This window comes from Sprattus sprattus (genome assembly GCF_963457725.1).
Source record: "Sprattus sprattus genome assembly, chromosome: 3".
NCBI classification, from domain to species: Eukaryota; Metazoa; Chordata; class Actinopteri; order Clupeiformes; family Clupeidae; genus Sprattus; species Sprattus sprattus.
Window position 1 is genome coordinate 2,872,173 of NC_137922.1, and position 21,747 is coordinate 2,893,919.

At 40.5% G+C, this 21,747-nt stretch overlaps 1 protein-coding gene across 1 annotated transcript; it reads right to left on the reverse strand.

Annotated features, from left to right (window-relative positions):
• Positions 1-1,364: 1,364 nt before the first annotated feature.
• f10 (coagulation factor X) lies at positions 1,365-17,492 on the reverse strand (the record flags this gene model as incomplete). The annotated part of the gene is made up of 8 exons (XM_080834957.1): positions 1,365-1,963; positions 7,729-7,846; positions 8,865-9,145; positions 9,346-9,474; positions 9,689-9,802; positions 13,636-13,660; positions 13,810-13,970; positions 17,432-17,492. The coding sequence occupies 8 exons, from the start codon at positions 17,490-17,492 to the stop codon at positions 1,365-1,367; spliced, it is 1,488 nt and encodes a 495-aa protein (XP_080691083.1).
• Between the last annotated feature and the right edge of the window lie 4,255 nt (positions 17,493-21,747).

Consider the following 21,747-nt stretch of genomic DNA (forward strand, 5'->3'; position numbering starts at 1 on the left):
TGTTTACTTTGGAAGGGTGCCAGGAGGGTTAACATAGGCCTGCCCCCCCCCCCCCCCCCCCCGGTTTCAGCTGCTCCGGATCGGATAATAAGCAGATGAGAAAGAAATGACATAATCATTAGTCTTTACGCTAGTTACTAAATTCCATACTGTATAATGCATTTGGACGGTGTAATTTGTATCAACATTTCTGTAAAATAGACATTCCTTTGGTTTTGTCTTCTGTCTTGGATTTGTGTTGAGGTGTGATGTGGAGGGGTGTGAACAGCTTATGCATGTTTCAAGACAATAAGAACTTCCATTGATACCTTTTGATACTACTATGACAGGGTCATAAATGTTAGATGGCCATGTATTTGTGGAGTCATTAGGAGCGTTCATTCTCATAGCACACCCAAGACCTTAGAAAATGTACTTTGAGTCAAACATAGTTTCATTCTCATAGCATACCCAAGACCTTAGATAATTCACTTTAAGTCAAACATAGTTTAATTCTCATAGCATACCCAAGACCTTAGAGAATTAACTTTAAGTCAAACATAGTTTCATTATCATAGCATACACAAGACCTAAGAGAATTTTCTTAAGTCAAACATAGTTTCATTCTCATAGCATACACAAGACCTAAGAGAATTTTCTTAAGTCAAACATAGTTTCATTCTCATAGCATACACAAGACCTAAGAGAATTTTCTTAAGTCAAACATAGTTTAATTCTCATAGCATACCCAAGACCTTAGAGAATTAACTTTAAGTCAAACATAGTTTCATTCTCATAGCATACACAAGACCTAAGAGAATTTTCTTAAGTCAAACATAGTTTCATTCTCATAGCATACCCAAGACCTTAGACTAGAGATTTCACTTTTTTTGTTTTTAAGATTTATTTTTGGGCTTTTATGCCTTTAATCAGATAGAACAGTAGAGAGAGACAGGAAGTGAGCTGGAAAAAGATCGGGAGAGGGATTGGGAAGTGACAGCGAGTCGGACTCAAACCGGGTCCCCATGGGTATTCCGACCCATTCATGGTACAGGGCTGCTGCTGCTTGCGCCACAGCTCCCCCCTAGAGATTTAACTTTGAGTCAAACATAGCCTACTGTAAAGCCACACTTGAAAGCTTTCCTGTCACCGTAAAAGATATAATGTACATAATCAAAACTGATAGTTTATTTCACATGTGTATTTTAAGTCTCAAGTCATTGAATTCCGCTCTGAGCCGCCAGGGATAGAACAGACTACAGAACAGCGAAATGTGACTCATCAAGATTTTTTTATTGGATTTAATCTCACCAGCATCATCAGATCATAAACAGTGACATTTCTCCCTTCTCCTTTTAGTCTGTCTCTGGTCCTGTTCTAGAAACTCAGAAGTATATGACACTGTGCAGAGCATCTCTTCTCGTCCTGATTTTTCCGGACATGATGTGGCTCATTGCTCCATTCAGCCATGTGATGAACTTGGACACCTGAGTGTACACTCCATACTTCCCCTTACGGGCACAACCCTCACCCCAGCTCACCACACCTGTCACAAACCAGGTGTCCCTGTATCGTGTCACGTGAGGTCCACCACTGTCACCCTGGCATGCATCCTTATCCTCCTGGTCATATCCAGCACAGAACATGTGCTTGGAAATCCTAAAGTCGCTGGAATCAATGCAAGTTGACCGGTCCACATAAGGCACGGTCAACTTCTGCAGAAGAGTGGCCTGAGGGCCACCCTCACGGACACGCCCAAAGCCACTTACCATGCCATCCTTCTGCCGCATCAATACTCGCTCTGCAAAATCACGGTCTGGCAGGCAAGCGGGTATAATGTACTGCGTGAACTTTATAGGGGTTTTCAGTTTGATGAGAGCAATGTCGTTGTGGTAGGTCGCAGGAATGTAGTTCGAGTGCGTGATATAGAGTTCCACCTCATGAGTGGCCTCCCTGCCCTCTTCTCTCAGTGTGTTGAACTCACCTGACAAACACAAAGACAAACAGAGCAGAAACAGAAATAGGTGAAAGAGAAAACCCATGGCCAGCAATTAGCCTTGGTTAAGGCAAGTACATACAAAGTAAGAAGTCAATTCATTGTCAGAAAATGCACTCCACACATTCAATGTAATCAGTAGTTTTTACACCATAATCATCATTGTCGAGTGAGATAAAAAAAAAGATAGTTGATAGAAAAGAATAGAAACTGATAGAAAGCTGATATGTAGACATTGTTTTCTAAGGAGTTACTCACATTGTCAATTCCTGCCTAAAGATTTGTTTTTGTGATTTTGTTGCCAAATCTGATTACTACTTACTGAAATAACCGCAATACTAATGTAGGGTGACCAGATTTGAGCTTGTGAAAAAGAGTACACTTCGTCGCGGGGTAGTGTATACTAGATCTGGGCCACGGGGCATACAGATGACCCCGCCCCCTCCTCCTTGATGAAGTTTTAACATCTATTTCACATGCAGATGACCCTGCCCCCTCCCCCTTGATGAAGTTTTAACATCTATTTCACATGCAGATGACCCCGCCCCCTCCCCCTTGAGTTTTGACATGCATGTCATGTGCTCTTGTTAACCATGCAACTACTGGAGGCCGCAAGGTGCACAGTGTTTCTAGATCGGAAAAATGGCGTATTGGGACAAATGCTCAAAATAATTGTATTTGGAGGATAATTATCGTGCATCTGGCAACACTGAGAGGGTGGTCAACCAATGAAAGTTCTCTCTACAGTCAGAGCTCGCGCAACAAGGTGAAACGTAAGGGAGATACCCCTTCCAAAACGTGTAAGGGCGTAAACAGTAGTTTGTGAAAGACCCAGAGAAACACAAATACCCGGTGAGGCAAAATCCCGGACTATTTTGGAATCCCTGCCGGATGCATTTTTTAGGATGTCCGGGTAAAAGAGGAAGTCTGGTCACCCTAACTTACGGCCATGTCTGAGCAGAATACAATGTTTGTTTGTGTAATGTTTGTTGTGAATGACTAATGTTAGCATTTTTCATTAGCCAGCCAGTGTTGAAATGGTAACATTTGCCTGAGCTAGCCAGGTAGCGTATCTAACTCTTGCAGACATTCTCTGAGATACAATGTTGTCAGATGAGTATGAAATTAATTAATTTCATCAAGATCATGAACAAGAGCAGTCCACTTCATGTACAGAACAATAGAGTCTGATTTGTTAAAATTTCCATCTTACCTATGCAGAAATATCTGATCATACAAAGCTAGGCTGAAATTTTAGTTTTAGATTTGCCACTGCTGCTTTGTTTTGCTTTAAATTTAGTTTAATTTCAGTTTTTGCTCGTTGTAGTTTTTGGTTTGTTTGCTTTCATATTTGTTTGTTGGACCTAGCCTAGGTGTGTGCTAGGTTTAGTGTACTACATTTTATTATTTTCTTTCAGTATTTATCCCCTCTCCTCCCCGCCGTGCCAGAGCGATCAGGGTTGTATTGGCTGCCCCAGTTTGGTCCCTAGTGAATGAACCTTTTTTATGCTAAAACTCGGCCTAGTTTCAGCCCAATAGGCTTAACCCCAACTCCTCTTCCCCCTTCCTCCCCAGAATATCACAGCTGTCTGCGGGGCAGGTTATCGGACCTGAGTCTTTTTCTTCGGGCACTGCATGCCCTTGAGTGGTAACGCGCACCTCACGATTTGTTGATACCTGTTTGCAGTGCGTGTTCCTATGTGTGTTGTGTGCAGAGTTTGTGTGAGTAGGAATACAAATCCAGAGCACGGGTGGCGTGTCGGTCTCACTTCCCTTTTCTTCAGACAGGTAACCCCTTGTAACAGCTGCTCCCTATGCCCCCTACCATCCTGGTGGCAGCCAGTTTCAACTCTCCCGCCATCTTCCACCCATAGAAAGTGTATAAATAAATATTGTCATTTTTATCATTTGAGTACCTTGTCTCTGTCCTTACTAGAGCGAACCTGAGCGAGAAACCACTTGTCCCTCGAAAAAGGTATACCTAATATCCAACCCTATATCTTGGTGTGAAAGCCACCAGGTGGCGTAGTCGTGTCCAGAGCCAAGACCTTAAAAGTCCCTTAGGTTACACTTGTCAAAATTGTTTGGGGTTTTTGTCAGTGATTTATTTAGTTATTCATTCAGTCTGGTTGTGGTGTTCTCATGATCCACCCTCTTGCCTCTTCAGGCAAGCCACTTCCACCATTCCCGCATTCCTACCTGCTGCATCACATGATCTTTACCACAGCTGTTTCCACTCCCAGCATCCCACTATGTGCCTTAGCCTTCTGTTCTTTGCCTGCTTATTTTGATCCTGATCATGTTTTTGAACCTTGCATGTACTTTGTATCCTGTCTCAGCTTGGCTTGAACATCCATGCAAGACTGTCTTCATTTGAGCCAGCAGTATTTTGTCCCAAAATATGCGGTAGGATCCACGATTTTAGTGTGGTTACATTCATGACACTCCCTGTTACAACTGTCCATAACTTTCTATATGCCCTCATCAAGGTTGTAACACTGTTCATGTTCACCATCAATTATTGTGTTATTCTTGAAATGTAGCAGTCTTGCTCCCCTGATTGTAAATGTGTTTCCACTGCATCTTGGTATACCACCACACATCCATGGCTCAGTGCTTGGAGCAATTAATCAACAATTGACTTGTTCAATTACTGTGTAAAATGAACCATGCTTCCTGAATATTTTGGCCCCATCGCAAAGTAATGCGATTTTTGCCAAATCTCCCAGCAGAAAGTCATAACTGTGATCTCACCACTAAGTGCAATTCCTCCATCTGTCAGAGGGATCCTGTTCCAACAAACGTAATGATGGCGTGCCTACCCTCTATTGCCCCTCTGATAACCTCAATAACTAACACTTCTCTTACCACTGGCGTAATCCCCTCTTCATCAAAAACTGCGATCGTCAGACCAATACTGACAAAGCCTGGATTGGATCCTGATGACTTACAGTAAATCATTTTTGACCTATCTCCAACCTACCATTTATATCAAAAGTCCTTGAGAGAATAGTGGCATCTCAGGATCACCTGAAAAAACAATAATGTCTTCAAGCCATTCCAATCTAGATTTCATATGAAACACAGCACTGAAGCAGCCCTAGTTAGGTTAACCAACGACCTGCTTGTGGCTGATTCTGGTCTAATCTCTATCCTCATTCTCATCAATCTCAATGCCGCCTTCAATACTATATCCCATTGGCTCCTTGTGGATTGTCTGACTAGCATTGGACTTTGTTTGTCCACTTTCTGGCAGACAGGACATAGTTTGTACAAATACAGAATTACTGGTCAGAAAACTCCGCCATGGAGTTCCACATGGTTGAGTGTTGGGGCCACTTCTATTTATTGTTTACCTCCTCCCTCTTGGCAACATTTTCGGCACCATGGTATCCATTTTTACTGTTATGCTAATGATACACAGCTTTATGCTCAACCACCCAAATACCCTCAATCAACCCTGTAATCAGCTGTGTGAATTTCCAGTCATTAGAGACTAGAAAGCCTGTTCCACCTTATCTACCAGTTAAACAGGAGATATGGTAAAAGGCATAATCAATTGGTAGTGCTGCAGGCATGGCAGTTTATACCTGGCTTTATCCACGGATAGAATCCATGCAACACACTTTCGGCTATTTGATGGTGTCGCTGCAGGTGAGTGAAAGCCTGTTTAGCTTTGTGTAGATATACTGACACCTTTCTAAGAAATCCAAGAGGTTGGAAATAACCCATTAAATGAAAGAGCAGCAGTGACCATCTTGAGATATTGAAATATGCCAGTTGCAGCGCCCCCTATGGAAAAAATGTCAGTACATTTGTGTCCGAAGAAAGTGGTAGTGATGCAGGTTGTCAAACGTTTGAACCTTTAAATCACGAGATATTTGCTAGTGAAGTGCTAGACTTAGGCTTTGAACATTATTCATTTGGTGGTGCAGTACATATATGAGTTGTAATGAGCTAGGGTAATACGGTGGCGCACTTCATATATGAGTTGGAATGAGCTAGGGTAATACGGTGGCGCACTTCATATATGAGTTGTAATGAGCTAGGGTAATACGGTGGCGCACTTCATATATGAGTTGTAATGAGCTAGGGTAATACAGTGGCGCACTTCATATATGAGTTGTAATGAGCTAGGCTAATGCACTACATGATTGAGTTGTGATGAGCTAGGCTAATGCACTACATGATTGAGTTGTGATGAGCTAGGCTAATGCACTACATGATTGAGTTGTGATGAGCTAGGCTAATGCACTACATGATTGATTTGTGATGAGCTAGGGAAATGCAGCTCCTAGAGGCCAGCTTGCCGTCAAAATTGGGCTATTGCCCAAAAAATGCTTTTGATCCTACCCCGCTTCAGGGGCAGAACCAAAGGAAAGAGCACACCTAAGAGCACAAATCCCCTCTTCCACGCAGGGCTACAACCATACAATTTCATGTGGATTGGTGAATTGTATGTACTGTATATGATATTACAGACCAAAGATTCTTGAAAAAAGGCAGAAAAAGAAAAGCTCTGACACTCCAATCAAATGACTCCATGCTGCTGAAGCAACGTGTTGTTTGGTTGGACTAGTATATGGGTACTCAATTAGAAACCCAAAAAGTCCACTTGCCAAATTTCCATTCAGTCCAGGGTCCGGAACAGTGACGGTCAAAATCCCCAAAAATAACTCCAACAAAAACGTTCAAACTATGCACAAAACATGATGTGGTCTGGCCTTATTTGTGTGAAAGGTGACACTTTTGTGTGGTTTAACCTTCGGCATAAAAGGTGTGAAGGCCAGGCGGAGGCACTGATGTAAGTGTTCATTAGTGAGTGTGCTCCTGTTTTTGTTTTTCACCATATTCGTGGTTGAAAAGGCACCCACAACTGACACTATGTTGAAGTATGCACACTCTTGTTGTGTGGCTGATCTAACAATAATACTATTACACTGATCTAACTATTACACTGTTGCCTGGTATGATTGCAGATGGTTTATTTTTCTGACCCTTACCTCAGAGTTCTGAGGGTATTTTTGTTCAAAGTATGCATGCTTTGTTTCATAGTGACGTTTCACGTTACCACATTTGACAAGGGTCTCGTTGCAGATTAAACACAACGGTTTTGTGCTCCCCACAGGCAGCACAAATTCATACTGTCAGTCCACTTTGTCTAAGATTTGCGATTTTTGGAATCAACTTTTCGTTTTTGGTCGGGTTTAAAGCACGCCATGATTTTCGTTTGCGGAGAAAAAAGATACCGTTCACAACTCTATCTGCCGGCGTTGTTGCCATTGACACAGGCAACTTGCGTGACCCACAGAGCTCGCGGCCAACATTGAGTGAGTGAGTTGTCATAGTGATGTTGGTATTAACAAAATATATAGCGCGAAATCACGCACCAATGAAAACTTGCTTGGATCATGATATAATTAGAATGTTCATTTTGGCTTCGGTCCGAATTTGATTGCGTCTGGGTCCGGATCCGGACCGCGGTCCGCCTATTGAGTACCCCTGGACTAGTATATGGCCTGATTACTCCGTTCTTTGTTTCATTCCCATGTGTTTGAGCACAGATGAACAGCTTGAGGAATGTGTGGAGAATTCCACAAAAGGTGTTTTTTACGCACTCTTATCAAGTTTATACCTCTACTTAAGAAACTATGTGTATAACATGAAAAGGAAATTGTAAAAATATTACCTAGTTTGCATCTCCATCCAACACACACACATACACACACACACAGAAACACAAATACACTCACCTAGAATCACTGTCATGGTTTTGGATTGGTTCATGCAGTGAGCGGCTGAGAGGATGAAATACTCGCTCAGGATGGTTCCCCCACAGAAGCCCATACCTTCTTCGTTCATTAGAAGAGCCTGAAAAAGAAGTAGAAAAATATACAATTCTTAGATAATGAGTGTTCAATCCAATTGAAATTACTTTATTTCTAAAGCACCAATAACAATTGGAATTATCTCAAATCCCATTACAGAGCTCAAGGACTGACAGCCTAGAGCAGGAACTCTGCCGTGAAAAACTCCCTTCCAACAGGAAGCAACTCCTCTATATTCCCTTGTAAAGAATGTACACATTTTCACAAGTTTAAAACAACTCAGACCCTTAACAAATACTTGATTTCTCTACATATTATTAAACAATGTATATCTGGCAGATGTATTGTAGCGCAAGAAGTGGGAGAGCGATCAGTAGGTCAGAAGTGTAAGTGAGGCTTCTGGTGTGGGACAACATGTTTATGTAGGAGAGCGATCAGTAGGTAAGAAGCGTATGTGTCTTCTGGTGTGGAACAACATGTTTATGTAGGAGAGCGATCAGTAGGTCAGAAGTGTAAGTGTGTCTTCTGGTGTGGAACAACATGTTTATGTAGGAGAGCGATCAGTAGGTCAGAAGCGTATGTTTCTTCTGGTGTGGAACAACATGTTTATGTAGGAGAGCGATCAGTAGGTCAGAAGTGTAAGTGTGTCTTCTGGTGTGGAACAACATGTTTATGTAGGAGAGCGATCAGTAGGTCAGAAGTGTAAGTGTGTCTTCTGGTGTGGAACAACATGTTTATGTAGGAGAGCGATCAGTAGGTCAGAAGTGTAAGTGTGTCTTCTGGTGTGGAACAACATGCTTATGTAGGAGAGCGATCAGTAGGTCAGAAGTGTAAGTGTGTCTTCTGGTGTGGAACAACATGTTTATGTAGGAGAGCGATCAGTAGGTCAGAAGTGTAAGTGTGTCTTCTGGTGTGGAACAACATGTTTATGTAGGAGAGCGATCAGTAGGTAAGAAGTGTAAGTGTGTCTTCTGGTGTGGAACAACATGTTTATGTAGGAGAGCGATCAGTAGGTAAGAAGCGTATGTGTGTCTCCTGGTGTGATGCGTTTTAAACTCCACCTGCCATGGGCACTCCCCTGGAGGGCAGTCTTCTCCGTTAACAACACGTGTCTTCCCTGCAGATTCTGGAAGGACAACCTCCTCGTCCACATACCCCACCTCAGCCTCCCAGGGTTCGATTGAAGTGGGGCTGATGGTTACATTAACAATGCTCTCTACTGTCGCTGTGGGTGTGTCATAAAGTTGTATTGTAGAATTGTTATTCAGTGTGGCGTTGTCAGCATCTGGGACGTACATTGACCTTGTCTTGCCCGAATGAACAAGTCCACATTTAAAGGGATCTGTATGGAATGAGAGTTCATATGTCAAATAACTGCTGGAGCTAGTAGGTAACTGGAGTAAACGAGTATTTTGTTTAAATACAAAAATCCATAAAATATTACCAGTAGAGTGACAGTATTTGTTTAAATACAAAAATCAATAAAATATTACCAGTCGAGTGGCAGGATTAGTTTAAATACAAAAATCAATAAAATATTACCAGTCGAGTGGCATTTTTTGCCCTCTACAAGGCTGTATCCCTTAGTGCAGGAACATTCCATTTTTTCGTCTCTGACATGGCAGAAGTGGTCGCAGCCCCCATTCTCATTCTCACACAGCTGGGGGATCGCTACATCATGGGAAAGTCAGAAAGTCTTGGAAATTGAATTGACATGGTCTATCTTGAATGGATGCCCAACTGGCCACAGCTTACTCAGTTAAGGCAACATAGTATCACTGAAATCATCAGATTGTACTCAGTTTAACTAACATAGATGTAGCAGTCCAGTAAGGGCTAGTGTGCACTATCAACAGAGGGGGATGTATACTAGATACTGACGTACCTTGTTCACAGTTGTAACCTCTAAATCCTTGTGGGCAGAAACAATTGTATTTCCCAATTCCGTCTTTACACTTGCCAGCATTCATACAGGGATGGGACAGACACGCATCTCCATCTGTTAGGCCCCAAAAACAGAAATGAGAAATGAATGTCAGGGAACATTAAGAGGTAACAGTTCACAATAATTGCAATTCTTACAGCTGAAATTGTTGTACTAATATGGTTAAAATGGAATTACTTTATGGATATGACCATAAAGTACAAGACCTATATCACCAAGGATTTTTTCAATTCCTAAAAAGATCCTAATTTACGCAGGCCTCGCCAAGAGAAGGCTGACAGACAGAGTTGCTAAGCATTATCCCGTGGCTAAGCATTATTTTGAAGGCAAACTTGAAAGTAATGTCTTCAGCGTTTTGTATTACCGGTAGCTGCCCATCTAACCCATCTCAATGACGATAATGAGCTCTCCCCATTGAAGTATTCCCTCTCTTTAGCCCCTCCCTTGACAAGTTTATATGTGGCTGTGTTATTGTGTTATGATTCTGTGTCTAAATGTTGATTTAGTTCTTTGCATTAACTTGTGTTATCGTCTGTAGTAAGTTATCGTTGTAATATTTCTTTCCAGAATATATTTCATGAACATGCATATTTTTTGAATATGAATATCTTTTATTAATATGAATATCTTGTATGTGCTCATTTATGAAGGACTCTAGTGGTCAACAGATTACCTGTATGCCATTTACCTTGGCCCAGGGAGCATACTTAGAGACTTCCTGTTTCCTGTTCCATTTGCCTTGCCTCAGGGAGCTTACTTATAAACTTCCTGTTTCAAGTTCCATTTACCTTGGCCCAGGTAGCCATAGATATCATATATAAAGGCTAGATGTCTCGCCTGCGTTTCTGGCCGACGGAGTCGAAAGTCCGCACATGGCGGCCATCTTGCACCAGGGCAGCTCGCTCAACCATAACATTGTGTTGGTAGTTGTAAATACTTTTTAAATAACCATAACTTGCCCGATTTTTGAATTGTTTGGTTTGGTATAAACATGAGAGATATAGCTATGACACTGCATATTTATGTCGACCCAGTGGACATCTTCGAGCAGCGCAGCCTACTCAATTACAGATCATACCACAATAGCCAGACATCTAGAAAAATTAATTTTGGGAACTTGTGATCCCTTTACTGCACCCGCTGATATTTTTATTTCTATAACGTTGTCGAAGTCCCTGCCTGAGCTCCAGTTTGGAGATATTTACATCTAATAGAAAATCCGTCGCCCTACACACCTCAAAAACTGAAATCCTACAAAAGCACAGATAGTAATTTAATTTTCAGAAGGGGATGGGTTCATTACGATGTCGTCTGGAAGGTGAAAAAAAAAAAAAAAAACATTTTCATTATTAGAGCAAAGATGATTGCCATTGAATAGTTAGCTACCAGCTAGCGAGCTACATGCTGTTAGCGGGCAGCCTTTACCCAACGCTATCATTTGACACAATTTCCTGGTTAACACAAGTACAACCACCTGGTCTGGCGAATGCCAAATTAAATTATGTTCCCATATATTTTCTACTGGCATTGTTGTATTACCAGGTTGGATGACGAAATACTGTAGCCTAGCCTACTAGTTTAGGTAGGCTACTTGTCGCAACCTCACAGCAGAAGCCTGATAATCTAATTGTAATCATGTTGATGCTTTGTTTCTTGAGTTTATTTCTTGATCTATTCCCCTTTAAGGTAGTTATTCTGATAAATGTGGCGACCAAAACAGGGTTACTGCTTTTATTGCAAGCTCCAAAGATAAGGCTACTTTACTGCTTGTCTAAGAAAAGTTGACCCAGAATCAGCTGGCAACAACGTGAGCGGTTTTTAATGCGATAAAAACACTCCGGGCTTGTCTCCTCGCCGATTTTGAACAGCTAACCAAGCAACAACTGTCTGGCATTTTACTACTTCAGACCATTTTAAAGCAGAGATATTAAATAATCTTGAATGAAAGATGGTCAGTTCCTTTATATGTTCTTGTGGTAGACAAGTGTGAAGTGTATTTCTTGCCCGCAAGCTGGTAACTCTGACATGACGTGAAAACTATGAAAGCCAATTACCGTAAATATTGTAAGGTTCAGTCTTCAATTCTGACATGTAGACTGAACATTTAACATTTACATTTACATTTACAATTAACATTTGCATTTAGTATTTACATTTAACATTTACATTTATCACTTTATATTTAACATTTATATATATAACATTAAACATTTAAGTTTATATTTAACATTTCCGTTTACATTTAACATTTACATTTATATATAACATTTACATTTAACAGTAACATTTAGATGAAAGATTTATTTTACTTTGTGTTACTGCCAAAAATTATCTTTGGAAAAGTTATTGCATGAATTTACATGAATTTCTTTCTAAATGTTTGAAAAAGTGACATATGAATATTGTCGTGCCGTTCCCCATATTATAATGCTAAATGTGCCAAAACTGAGCAGGATTTTAGAACGTGCAACATTTTACAAACTATACAATTAATATGGCGGGGGTGTAAGCAGGGGTTTGAATGAAAGACAATGTGGGGGCGGGGTCTTGCCCGTCCTCCGGCTTTTATGTCACGACACACCGGTGTTGCATTAAACAATTGGTAAACGAGAATATGATGGGTTTGTTTGTGTAGGAACAGGAGGTGAGGGACAGGAAATACGTCTGAGCTCCAAGCCGTGGGCTGCCGTGCCAGGACGTGGGTGAGTGATGCGTCCCCGTTGTGTGAAATAATAATATAATAATAATTGAAACTAAATGCGTTGGATTAGATAGTTGCGTGTTGCGATTACTGGTCGGTGTACCGCCGTTATACCCCACATCCGGCGGTCGCGGCGAGGAGGCCAGCGTATCAGGCAGTACTCTAGCTGTGTACCCAATGTTTTGTTGTTTTCCGGGAATTGTGTTCCCCGGCGGGTTCCTTTATGTCTGTCAGTGCATGTTCATGTGTGAGCAGGTTCCATGCAGTCTCCATCTTTAAGTATTAATTACATAATTTACATTATTCAAGTGTCAAGTTTCATATTGAATTATAACATAATGTCAATGGGTTATCAATGCCCTATTGACTTCTATAGTAAGTCTATCCAATGGCTTTAAAATATTTCGTATGGCAACACATACCACTACTACTTACTTACAATGGTACTCGCCTCTTTGCATTGGCTCCCCGTCAAAAGTAGAATCGATTTCAAAGTACTCCTGCTAACATATAAAGCCCTAAACGACCTGGCTCCAAACTACCTCAAGGTATTAGTCGTCCCCTATTGCCCTCCAAGGCTGCTCCGTTCCCAGAGTGCAGGCCTCCTGGTAATTCCAAGAATATCAAGGCTAAAGACATTCCTCTTTAGTGCATCCTATAGCCAAAAGTAATTGCGTCGACAAACTCACCACCTGCTGTGCCAGCCAAGGTGTGCTGTGAGCTTCTTTTTGAGTGTGGTTTGGGTTGATTGATTCTTTGCTTCCTGTACAGCATACGGCACGTGTTGCGATTGTCACATACTGTATATACATTATTGCCACCACTGAAATGTTTCTCTGTCCCTACATCCCTTACCCCTATAACAGTAACCCTATGAGTACAGTAAACTGGTCTTGCCTGTATCATGTATTTACCACCGGACATCTGTATACATACTATGTCCAGCGACCAAATGCTGGCTGTGTCCAACCCCTGTTGTTTCCCTTCCCCTTCTGCCACCTAACACGTTTTTTTCTTGCCCCTGTTGTCATTGTGCATGCACTAAGGGGGTTTAGGCTCTGGGCTCTGTTAAGACAATGGCGCTATATAAATTGAATTGAATTGAATTGAATTACTTACTTCTTACTAAACATGGATGCCCTCCTACAACCAACAATACACTGAATTACATATAAGAGAATCTTACCAGCATACACGTTCCAGAATTCATCCTGATAAGAGAAAATGATATCAGTAATTTTGATCACCACTTATGTGCACCAAAACCAGTGATATTATGTCAAAATGATCTTCTGAAAAATTACTGACAAAAATTCTAAGAACTGAATCTGCCACACAAAATAAGAGGGGTTAAACATACCGTTTTCTCCTCATGCTCAAAGATTTCTCTGGCCTCTTCCCGGTCACATACTTCCTCTCTACACTCCCGCTCCATATTGCCCTGCCGGAATTCCTCAAATGCGCTGTTGGCCCGCTTACCTCGTTTAAGCACCTGACTGGCATCCTTATTCTGGAGGAACACTGATGGGGGTCAACAATAACATCATCAGAAACATTACTGATATGATTGGCATTATTATCACTGGAGTCATGGTCAGACACATTACTGATATCATTATTATCTTCACTGGAGTCATGTTCAGCGCTGGAGGTACAAATTGGAATTCCACATGATGATTTTTGTGATGTATATTTTGCTATGTGAAACTGAAGGTGCCATATTGGGAAAAATATTTTTTTGTTGCTGCTTTTTAAATAAGACATTATAGCGTTGTTCTGGGCCCTTCTACGCGGCCTGTTACCTTCCCTGGTACACCCACAAACTACATGGAGGTACGCTTGACTTGGGACATTGGAATAGGTGCTTGTTTTCTGTTATTATTTTATACCAACATGATGATTAACTTTCACCAATGTTTAGACTCACCAATCTCTCTATAGTAGGTAGCTAGCTAGTTAGCTAGGTAGTTGGACTAGCTAGTGCACAGGTTAATTATGCAGATGGTATTCTAATTAAGATATAATTCTCAAAAGCATCAGGGCTTCATGTGACATAAACAGCAGTCTCTCTGTGTTTCCAATAAATGCTAGGTGAAGTGATCAAGTGATTCATGCAACAAAAAAAAGCTCAGGTTTTATGGTATTTTCCTTCAGTTTAGCAGCTTTAGCATCTTTCTTCTTAAGTGTGTTTAATTGTAATGTGTTTGGTAGATTTGTTTGATATTTATTCACCGTCCTTGCGTAGTACACAACTGTAGAATTTTGAGTGGATCTTTTTTGCGACACTTGGCAACTCCTCCTGTTCTCTAAAGAAAAACAGGAACGGTCATCAATGACTGTAAGGTCTGTGCTCTGTCCCTGCTTCCTTGTTCCCACCATGTGCTTTCCTGTGTTTGTTTGTGTATGACATGTGCCCTCTTGTTGTTGTCCGTGTCTCCACCCCTCACCTGGGTACTGTTCGGCGACACTCGCTTAGCAGTTTAGCGAGCTAGATTCCAGGCTAAAAAAAAGAGGACGCCCCTTATATGAGTTCGCCGAAGCAACTTCTGATCAATAACCATGGTAATTAATCGCTTAGCACTAACCTGCTCCAGGGCAGGCTAACCAAAGTTTAGCTGGCTAAACTTGCCACACCCACGTCAAAAGGAGGGATCCCATTGACAAGGAGTCATATTATAGTTTGATTAGCGTAGGAAGAGTTCTTTGCGATCGCCAAGAAGATCCATTGATCCATCATGATGAGTTCTTGTATGAGCGCTACCAATCCACCCGACAAGGAATAATTCATTTAAAGACCTTCTCGAGTCATTTATTGCATACAACCACCAGGGTACTGTTCACAATCATCACCTGGTTTGTTTGTTTCTCCTGTGCCCTGTTAATTCCCCTCGTTTAGTCCACCTGTGTCTCATTGTCTGCTGCCTTGATTGTTATCACCTGTCCCTTGTTGTCTGTTGTGTGTGTGTGTATATATAGAGTATGTGTTCTTGTCTCTCGTGGCGTTATCGTCATAAATGTTGCGTGTTTGTATCTCTGTGTCTCTTCCGTGGTTTCTCCGTGTTCCCCCGTTTTCACATTGATTTAATTAAGTTTTCTCGTGTTGCCAACCCTGGACTGTATTTCGACTTCTCTTTTGCCTTTGCCCTTTTGGATTGTTTGCCAGCTCTTGGACTGTCTTACCGTGTACCGAACCCTGGAAAGTAAAAGTTTGTTCTTCATCCTACTCCTGTTGTCTGAGTCGTGCACTTGAGTTCTCTCATCGCCTCCAAGTCATAACAATGACAAAGCGGGAGATAAATACCTCACACTCTGCCTGATTCACGCTTAGAGAGCAGCATTATCACTCATTGATTGATTTGTTTATTTGATGAAGAGGGACAGTGTGCATTAATAAACATTAACATGTAAATGCACCCAATTGTAGCCAAAAGGCTAGTTTTCATTGGCAGTCCCCCTGCCAGAGTGAAACTGGCTAAAGATAGGGAAGAATTACAGCATAACATTGGGGAGGGGAGGAGAGAAAAGACAACACCCAGACTATGCTACTAGAGTACAGTGTGGGAACAGTAAAATAAATTAAAAATAAATAAATAAAACACATCTCGGCACATAAGCACATACAACTCACAAACAATACATACATGAATACAAAACACCAGAGCTACATGAAAAAGCTGCCACTTGCGTTGGCGCTAGGGATAGCCAGGAGTCTCATGACATGTAGGCTACCAGGACATGACAAACACATAAAACATCATTGTGATTTGCAAGACTCAACACTATGTTTAATGTTTGCCTAAAGTATTTGCTTGATTCTAGGTAGGAATTGTGCCTCATCTTTCCTCAACCACCTCCTTGCTTCTATCCCTTTACTGGGCCTGCCTCAAGCTGGTTATGCTCAAGGTCTCTTCTGGTTAAAATAGAGTTTCACTGTGGGCTGCTGCTTGCTCTAGGGTATTCATGTCTTAGGTTGAATTTTCTGTGTAACAAGTTGATAAAGAACTACCATGAACACTTTGTTTAAATGATGTTTAGTTGACAAAGAACTACAATAAACACTTTTTTTAGATGATGTCCCAGATATCACACCTCATTGAGCTGATCAAAATGCCGATTTGTATTGCTTGGCCAGCTGAATAAAAAATGCACACCGCATGGTGATAATCATTACAAGTCAGGGCGTCTGGAGCAGTGCCGCTCGTGGGAGAGCTGGCAGGTGGTGACGGGGCTAACATGAAGGACAAGGCATTGCTACAGTGACCAGGGCTCAAAAGCACTGAAACCAAAGAAGCAATTTAAAAAAAATTCTAGGCTAATAGGCTAAATATTCATATATATATATATATATATATATATATATTATTCACAGGAAGGAATAGGTTCTCAAAAGCACTGAAACCAAAGGAGCAATTTAAAAAAAAATCTAAATATTAGGCTAAAATAGGCTAACTATTCATATTTATTTATATTATTCACAGGAAGTAAGTTAAAAGTGTACAAACACTGATGTGTTTTTGATAGCTTCACTGATATGGCTGGTAGTATTTTTTTTGTATCTTTAAAAAAAGTAGGTTTTTACATTCCCTCCCTACTGGAGCCGTTCATGTGAGGATCGAACCATTATTTTGGTTCCCCTTGTGAGCAAAGTTAGGAAATTAGGAAAATGAACTTACAGCGCCACCAATGATGCCGTTTTAACAGACAACAGTTTCTTTAAAGTCCACCTGTCATTGTCATCATTTCCAGCAGCCACATTAGCATCACTGAAAGTTTACCTTGACAACTATGCAAAATGTCCATGTTCATAATTAATGTATTGGGACATTTTTTTGAGAAGTATGTAAGGGTTCAATGGCGTACCCATAACATCACTACTTACCACTACAAGGGGCTAAATCCCTCTTAACATTTTCAACTCATCACATCAAATTCACTGTTTTGCTTATCCATCCACTAACATACACAGCACAGGAAGAACGTACCATCTGCAGACGTTTGGTGAACCAGCAGGAAGAAAGAAAACGTCCAAAAGACCCGTGACATGGTCAGTCCTCTTAAAACCCTTTAGTTCTCTCCTGGATCCTACTGTGAGAAATCAGATACTGGAGGAGGTCGATGACCCGATCAGCAAAAATGAGCGACAGGAAGGGAGAAGGAGAAAGAGGGGGAGGGATTCGCAGAGGCTTGATGAAAGGGGGAGGAGAGGACAGAAAAGCTCAAATCCAATAATGTAAATACTGAACTGTTGGCAAAGTCCAAAAACAGTTTGACTATTGTCAGACAGCTGTGTTTATCAGGGAGTCTAGTGATCAGTACCATCATGTTTTCACTGTTTATTTAATGGACTCTGCCAGAGGTGCATACATAAAGATATTTGCCTTAGAGAGTTGACAAGTGTAGCAGTAACCACAACAGCATTATTGCATCATTATTGAGTTTTCCAGTTGGTAGTCTTGATGGAACCACTACAGCTCTTTGAAATAGGACAAGGTTCATAAAAAGCTGATTAGTTTAAGCATTATTATTGTTATGAACAGTTTATTAAATAGTGAATTCCATGTTAAAATGCCAAACTGCTGCACAGAAACGAAATGGTTTGAGGCTATTCCTAAAAATAGTCTGTGAGCTCTGGAAAACTGTTGTACAGGTGTCCTGCAGCAGAGCAAAAAGCCCTGTCAGACAGTAGAGACCACAAGTTGCTATGTCAGAGAGGTAATCACCACATTTACGTTAAAAACCAATAAAGTAAACACTAAGGAAGCTAGAGTGAGTTTTACACATAACAATCCAAATCAAAGAGTCCTATGTCAATTTTTGTCAAGATTTATAAAACGTTCATACGCAAAAGTCGTGTCTTTAAATGTGTGTATGCTATGATGTGTCCATGCTCAAATGTTCTACACCGAGTTCAGACTTATAAACACAGTATTGGTTGTGAAAAACATGGGCTACTCGCCAGGGGCGTTGAACATAGAGATTCAATTTTTCATTTATAAACATGGGAAAAAATACTTCACTTCAGGTCTCTACTTGGCATTCCTTGAGGCAATGTTAGGGTATTGTATTTGGATGTCCAAGAGCACCAGTTGCATATTTTCTGCTGGGTTGTTTTCTTATTCTTCTTGTTACAATTTTTTAGTTGTAGTTGGTTGTAGTATTTCAATCAAAGTTTTGATCCCCAAAAAGGACTTGTAAAACTTTGGCTCTTTTCACCGCACATTCAGTCATTTCCTAAATACTCAATGGATGATTGCTATGGCCCAAGCCCAGACATTGGTTTTATACCTCTTGTTGCCAAGCTAGCAAATCCCAGCTTTCTGGGAACACTGTGGTCCTTTTTCCAAATATAGTATAACAGTGCTAATAGTGCTAACAGTGCTAATAGCTATTTCATGTGGAACATGTTATTACTCTGTACTTCCATTGGTCAACTAATGTATTACTCTGTCACAAAATAACAGTTCACAAAATGACAATTTAAACTTCACAACGAACATAAGAAATTGATATACACGTGTCGGACAAAAAACTGGGACTACTGAATAGTTGTGCTAATATCACTTCATTGACGTTCTAAAGCAGACCTGGGCATTGTACGGCCCGCCGGGTGATTCTGACCAGCCCGCGAAAGATTACATGATAATTAGATTTTTTTTTTTGCACAGTTCTGAAAACATTAAATATTTAATATAGGCCAGAGGTGCCCAACCCGTCGATCTCGGAGACTTTCCCTGTCGATCTCTAAAAAAAAAAAAAATTTAATTAATTTAATTAAATTAAAAAAAATAATTTTCATTTTCAAACTGTTTTCTTATGGACTTCGGAAATCCATAGTCGCAAAATATCTCTGAACACAGCTGAAGTGTTCTCAGGAGGATTCTTAATTTGAACTTGAAATTGAATAAGGCGCCAGATTTCTAGAGACTTCCAGGCGAAAAACACATCGTTAACAGCCCTGTATCCAGGTTTGCCCAAACAGTAGATGATGCGTGTGCTTTCTATTACTGTGTATGCATGGCAAGTGTGAGAGCGCCGAAGTTGCGTAGTGGTCGTGAGCGGTATTGCAGACAGATAGAGATTTTAAATTGGATATGAAGATGAAATCTGACACATAGTTTCAGTGTTAAACTAATACAATAATTGCTGTCTGTGGTTCTATATGGGCTGTAGAAATAATTTAGAAAAAATATAGTTTGAGATGGATTGATAATTGTTATAATTGAGAACCCCTGGTTAAATGTGTTCTTGGTCACATCAATTTGAAAGCTGGACCAAAGTGTTTGATTTAATTCAACTACAACTAGGCCTAAAACAAAGATAAGCTGTAAGTGCAGTTTGGAGTCTGGACGGTCTTTTTCTCTCAATAGGTAGATCTTGCCTTCACCAAGGCAAAGGTTGGTGATCTTGTTCCTAAAAAGTTTGGGGACCACTGATATAGACATATAGGCTAAAGTCAAAAAGGCAACAAAACTGGGACACTTTTCTTTACATAGTTACACAGTTCAGTGACTTGTTTATTTTGGCTACAAAGATGATGTGATGTCTTAAGAAAGCTAAGAAAATCCTTGTTTCAATAGTATATGAAACTCAAAATGCCCTTTGTTATTAATGTGACTGAAAATGAGTCAAATGTTTCACATTTTGGAAATTCAATTTTAATAAATTATATTTTTGAAAGCTAACGTCGCATTTGAATTGCCAAATAATAACATACACTCTTACCAGCGGTCAAAACAATGCCATTTACTGCTTTTTATATAGAAATAAAATGTATATTATGCATAATTGAGTTCGGCATTATGGCCCGGCCCTCCAAAATATTTTCAGTTGCTCATTTGGCCCCCTGGGAAAAATAATTGCCCACCCCTGTTCTAAAGAATAAGTTCAACTAAGCTGTGGCTGTGTTCGAATTCTCTTAAAATGCTGTCTTACTACCTTCCCCTTCCCTTACCAGGAAATTCTAACATGGTATGGTTTGTACATGTAGTGTTTTGTGGAAGTTCATATTCTACATTCAGGAACATTCTCTTGTAATGCTTACGCCTGTGCATATTTCGCAGACTAAAAGCAACACTCACACGAGGACTAAAGACATTGGGCCTCATTCTCGTTCATTTTCTGAACTTCTTCTGAAATGTTACTTACGCGACTTCGTAAAAACAACGTAGGGGAAACGCTTCCGCTGCATTCCCGCACGCTTGAAAATGCGTTCATAAACAGCCAAAGTCTTCTCAGCTGTGTTCCTCCGGATTAGTTTCTTAAATTGATGCGCGTTCTCGTGAAAGTGGATTTGCATACACGCCCCGCCAGCTCCTTATTAGAGCACGCAACCGTAGAAATTTTTGCTGTCGGAATCTCTCGAATCCACACGAAAGCGAGTCATGTCTAGGCGGAAAGCGAGCAAAAAACGCAGATTTAACTTAACCGGTGCAGACATGGCGGTACTGCAGGATGTGTCCATTCTATTCCACTATGGCTATTTTAACACGATTGGGTTTAGTGTGTATTTATTTATTCACTTACATGTGCAGTGTAAATGTACACGAACATTCACATTCAGTCATTTAGCAGACGCCTTTGTCCAAAGCAGGGAGAGCACAGTCAAGCTACGAGCAATAGAGACCTAGTGTAACAATAAATACTACTTTACATAAGAAATAGAAAAACGAGGCAGTTCATTCCACCAACGTCGATCTACAAATGAGAATAGTCTGGATTAGCATTCTGGTGTAGTCCTTTTATTTATTTAATGACATTACGATGCCTCGTAGAATCATGACTATAAATGTGAAACGTAATTGTTAATGATACAAATATTCTCTTATTTGTTATTATTATAACTATTTTAATCCGAGGATGTCTGTAGAGTTGACGTGAATGCAATCACCAACGGTTTCTCACAAATTCAGCCAATAACCCAGTTTTTAAAAATGTGATTCCTCAAATAACCACAAGATGGCCACGTGGTTATTTGAGGAATCGCATTTGAGAAGGTTCCGGCAGAGTTACAACTGCTATTTCGCGTTCTGAAAGTCTTCTGAAGTTCAGAAGAAATCCCAGATGAGAAAACTATGGAGAATGGCAAATGTTTTCCTAAATCCACCGAAGTGGAGATCAGAAGAAAGTCCTTCTCAACTGCTGTCGAGAATGAGGCCCATTGTTTATTTATTTGTTTTATTTTGTGTTACATATAACATTAAATATTAATACAAATTACTTGAAAGTACAGTACAGTAACATATATAGCTTAATGCTTTACTGGTTTTTGAGTTGTGCATGACCAATATAAACATTCTGT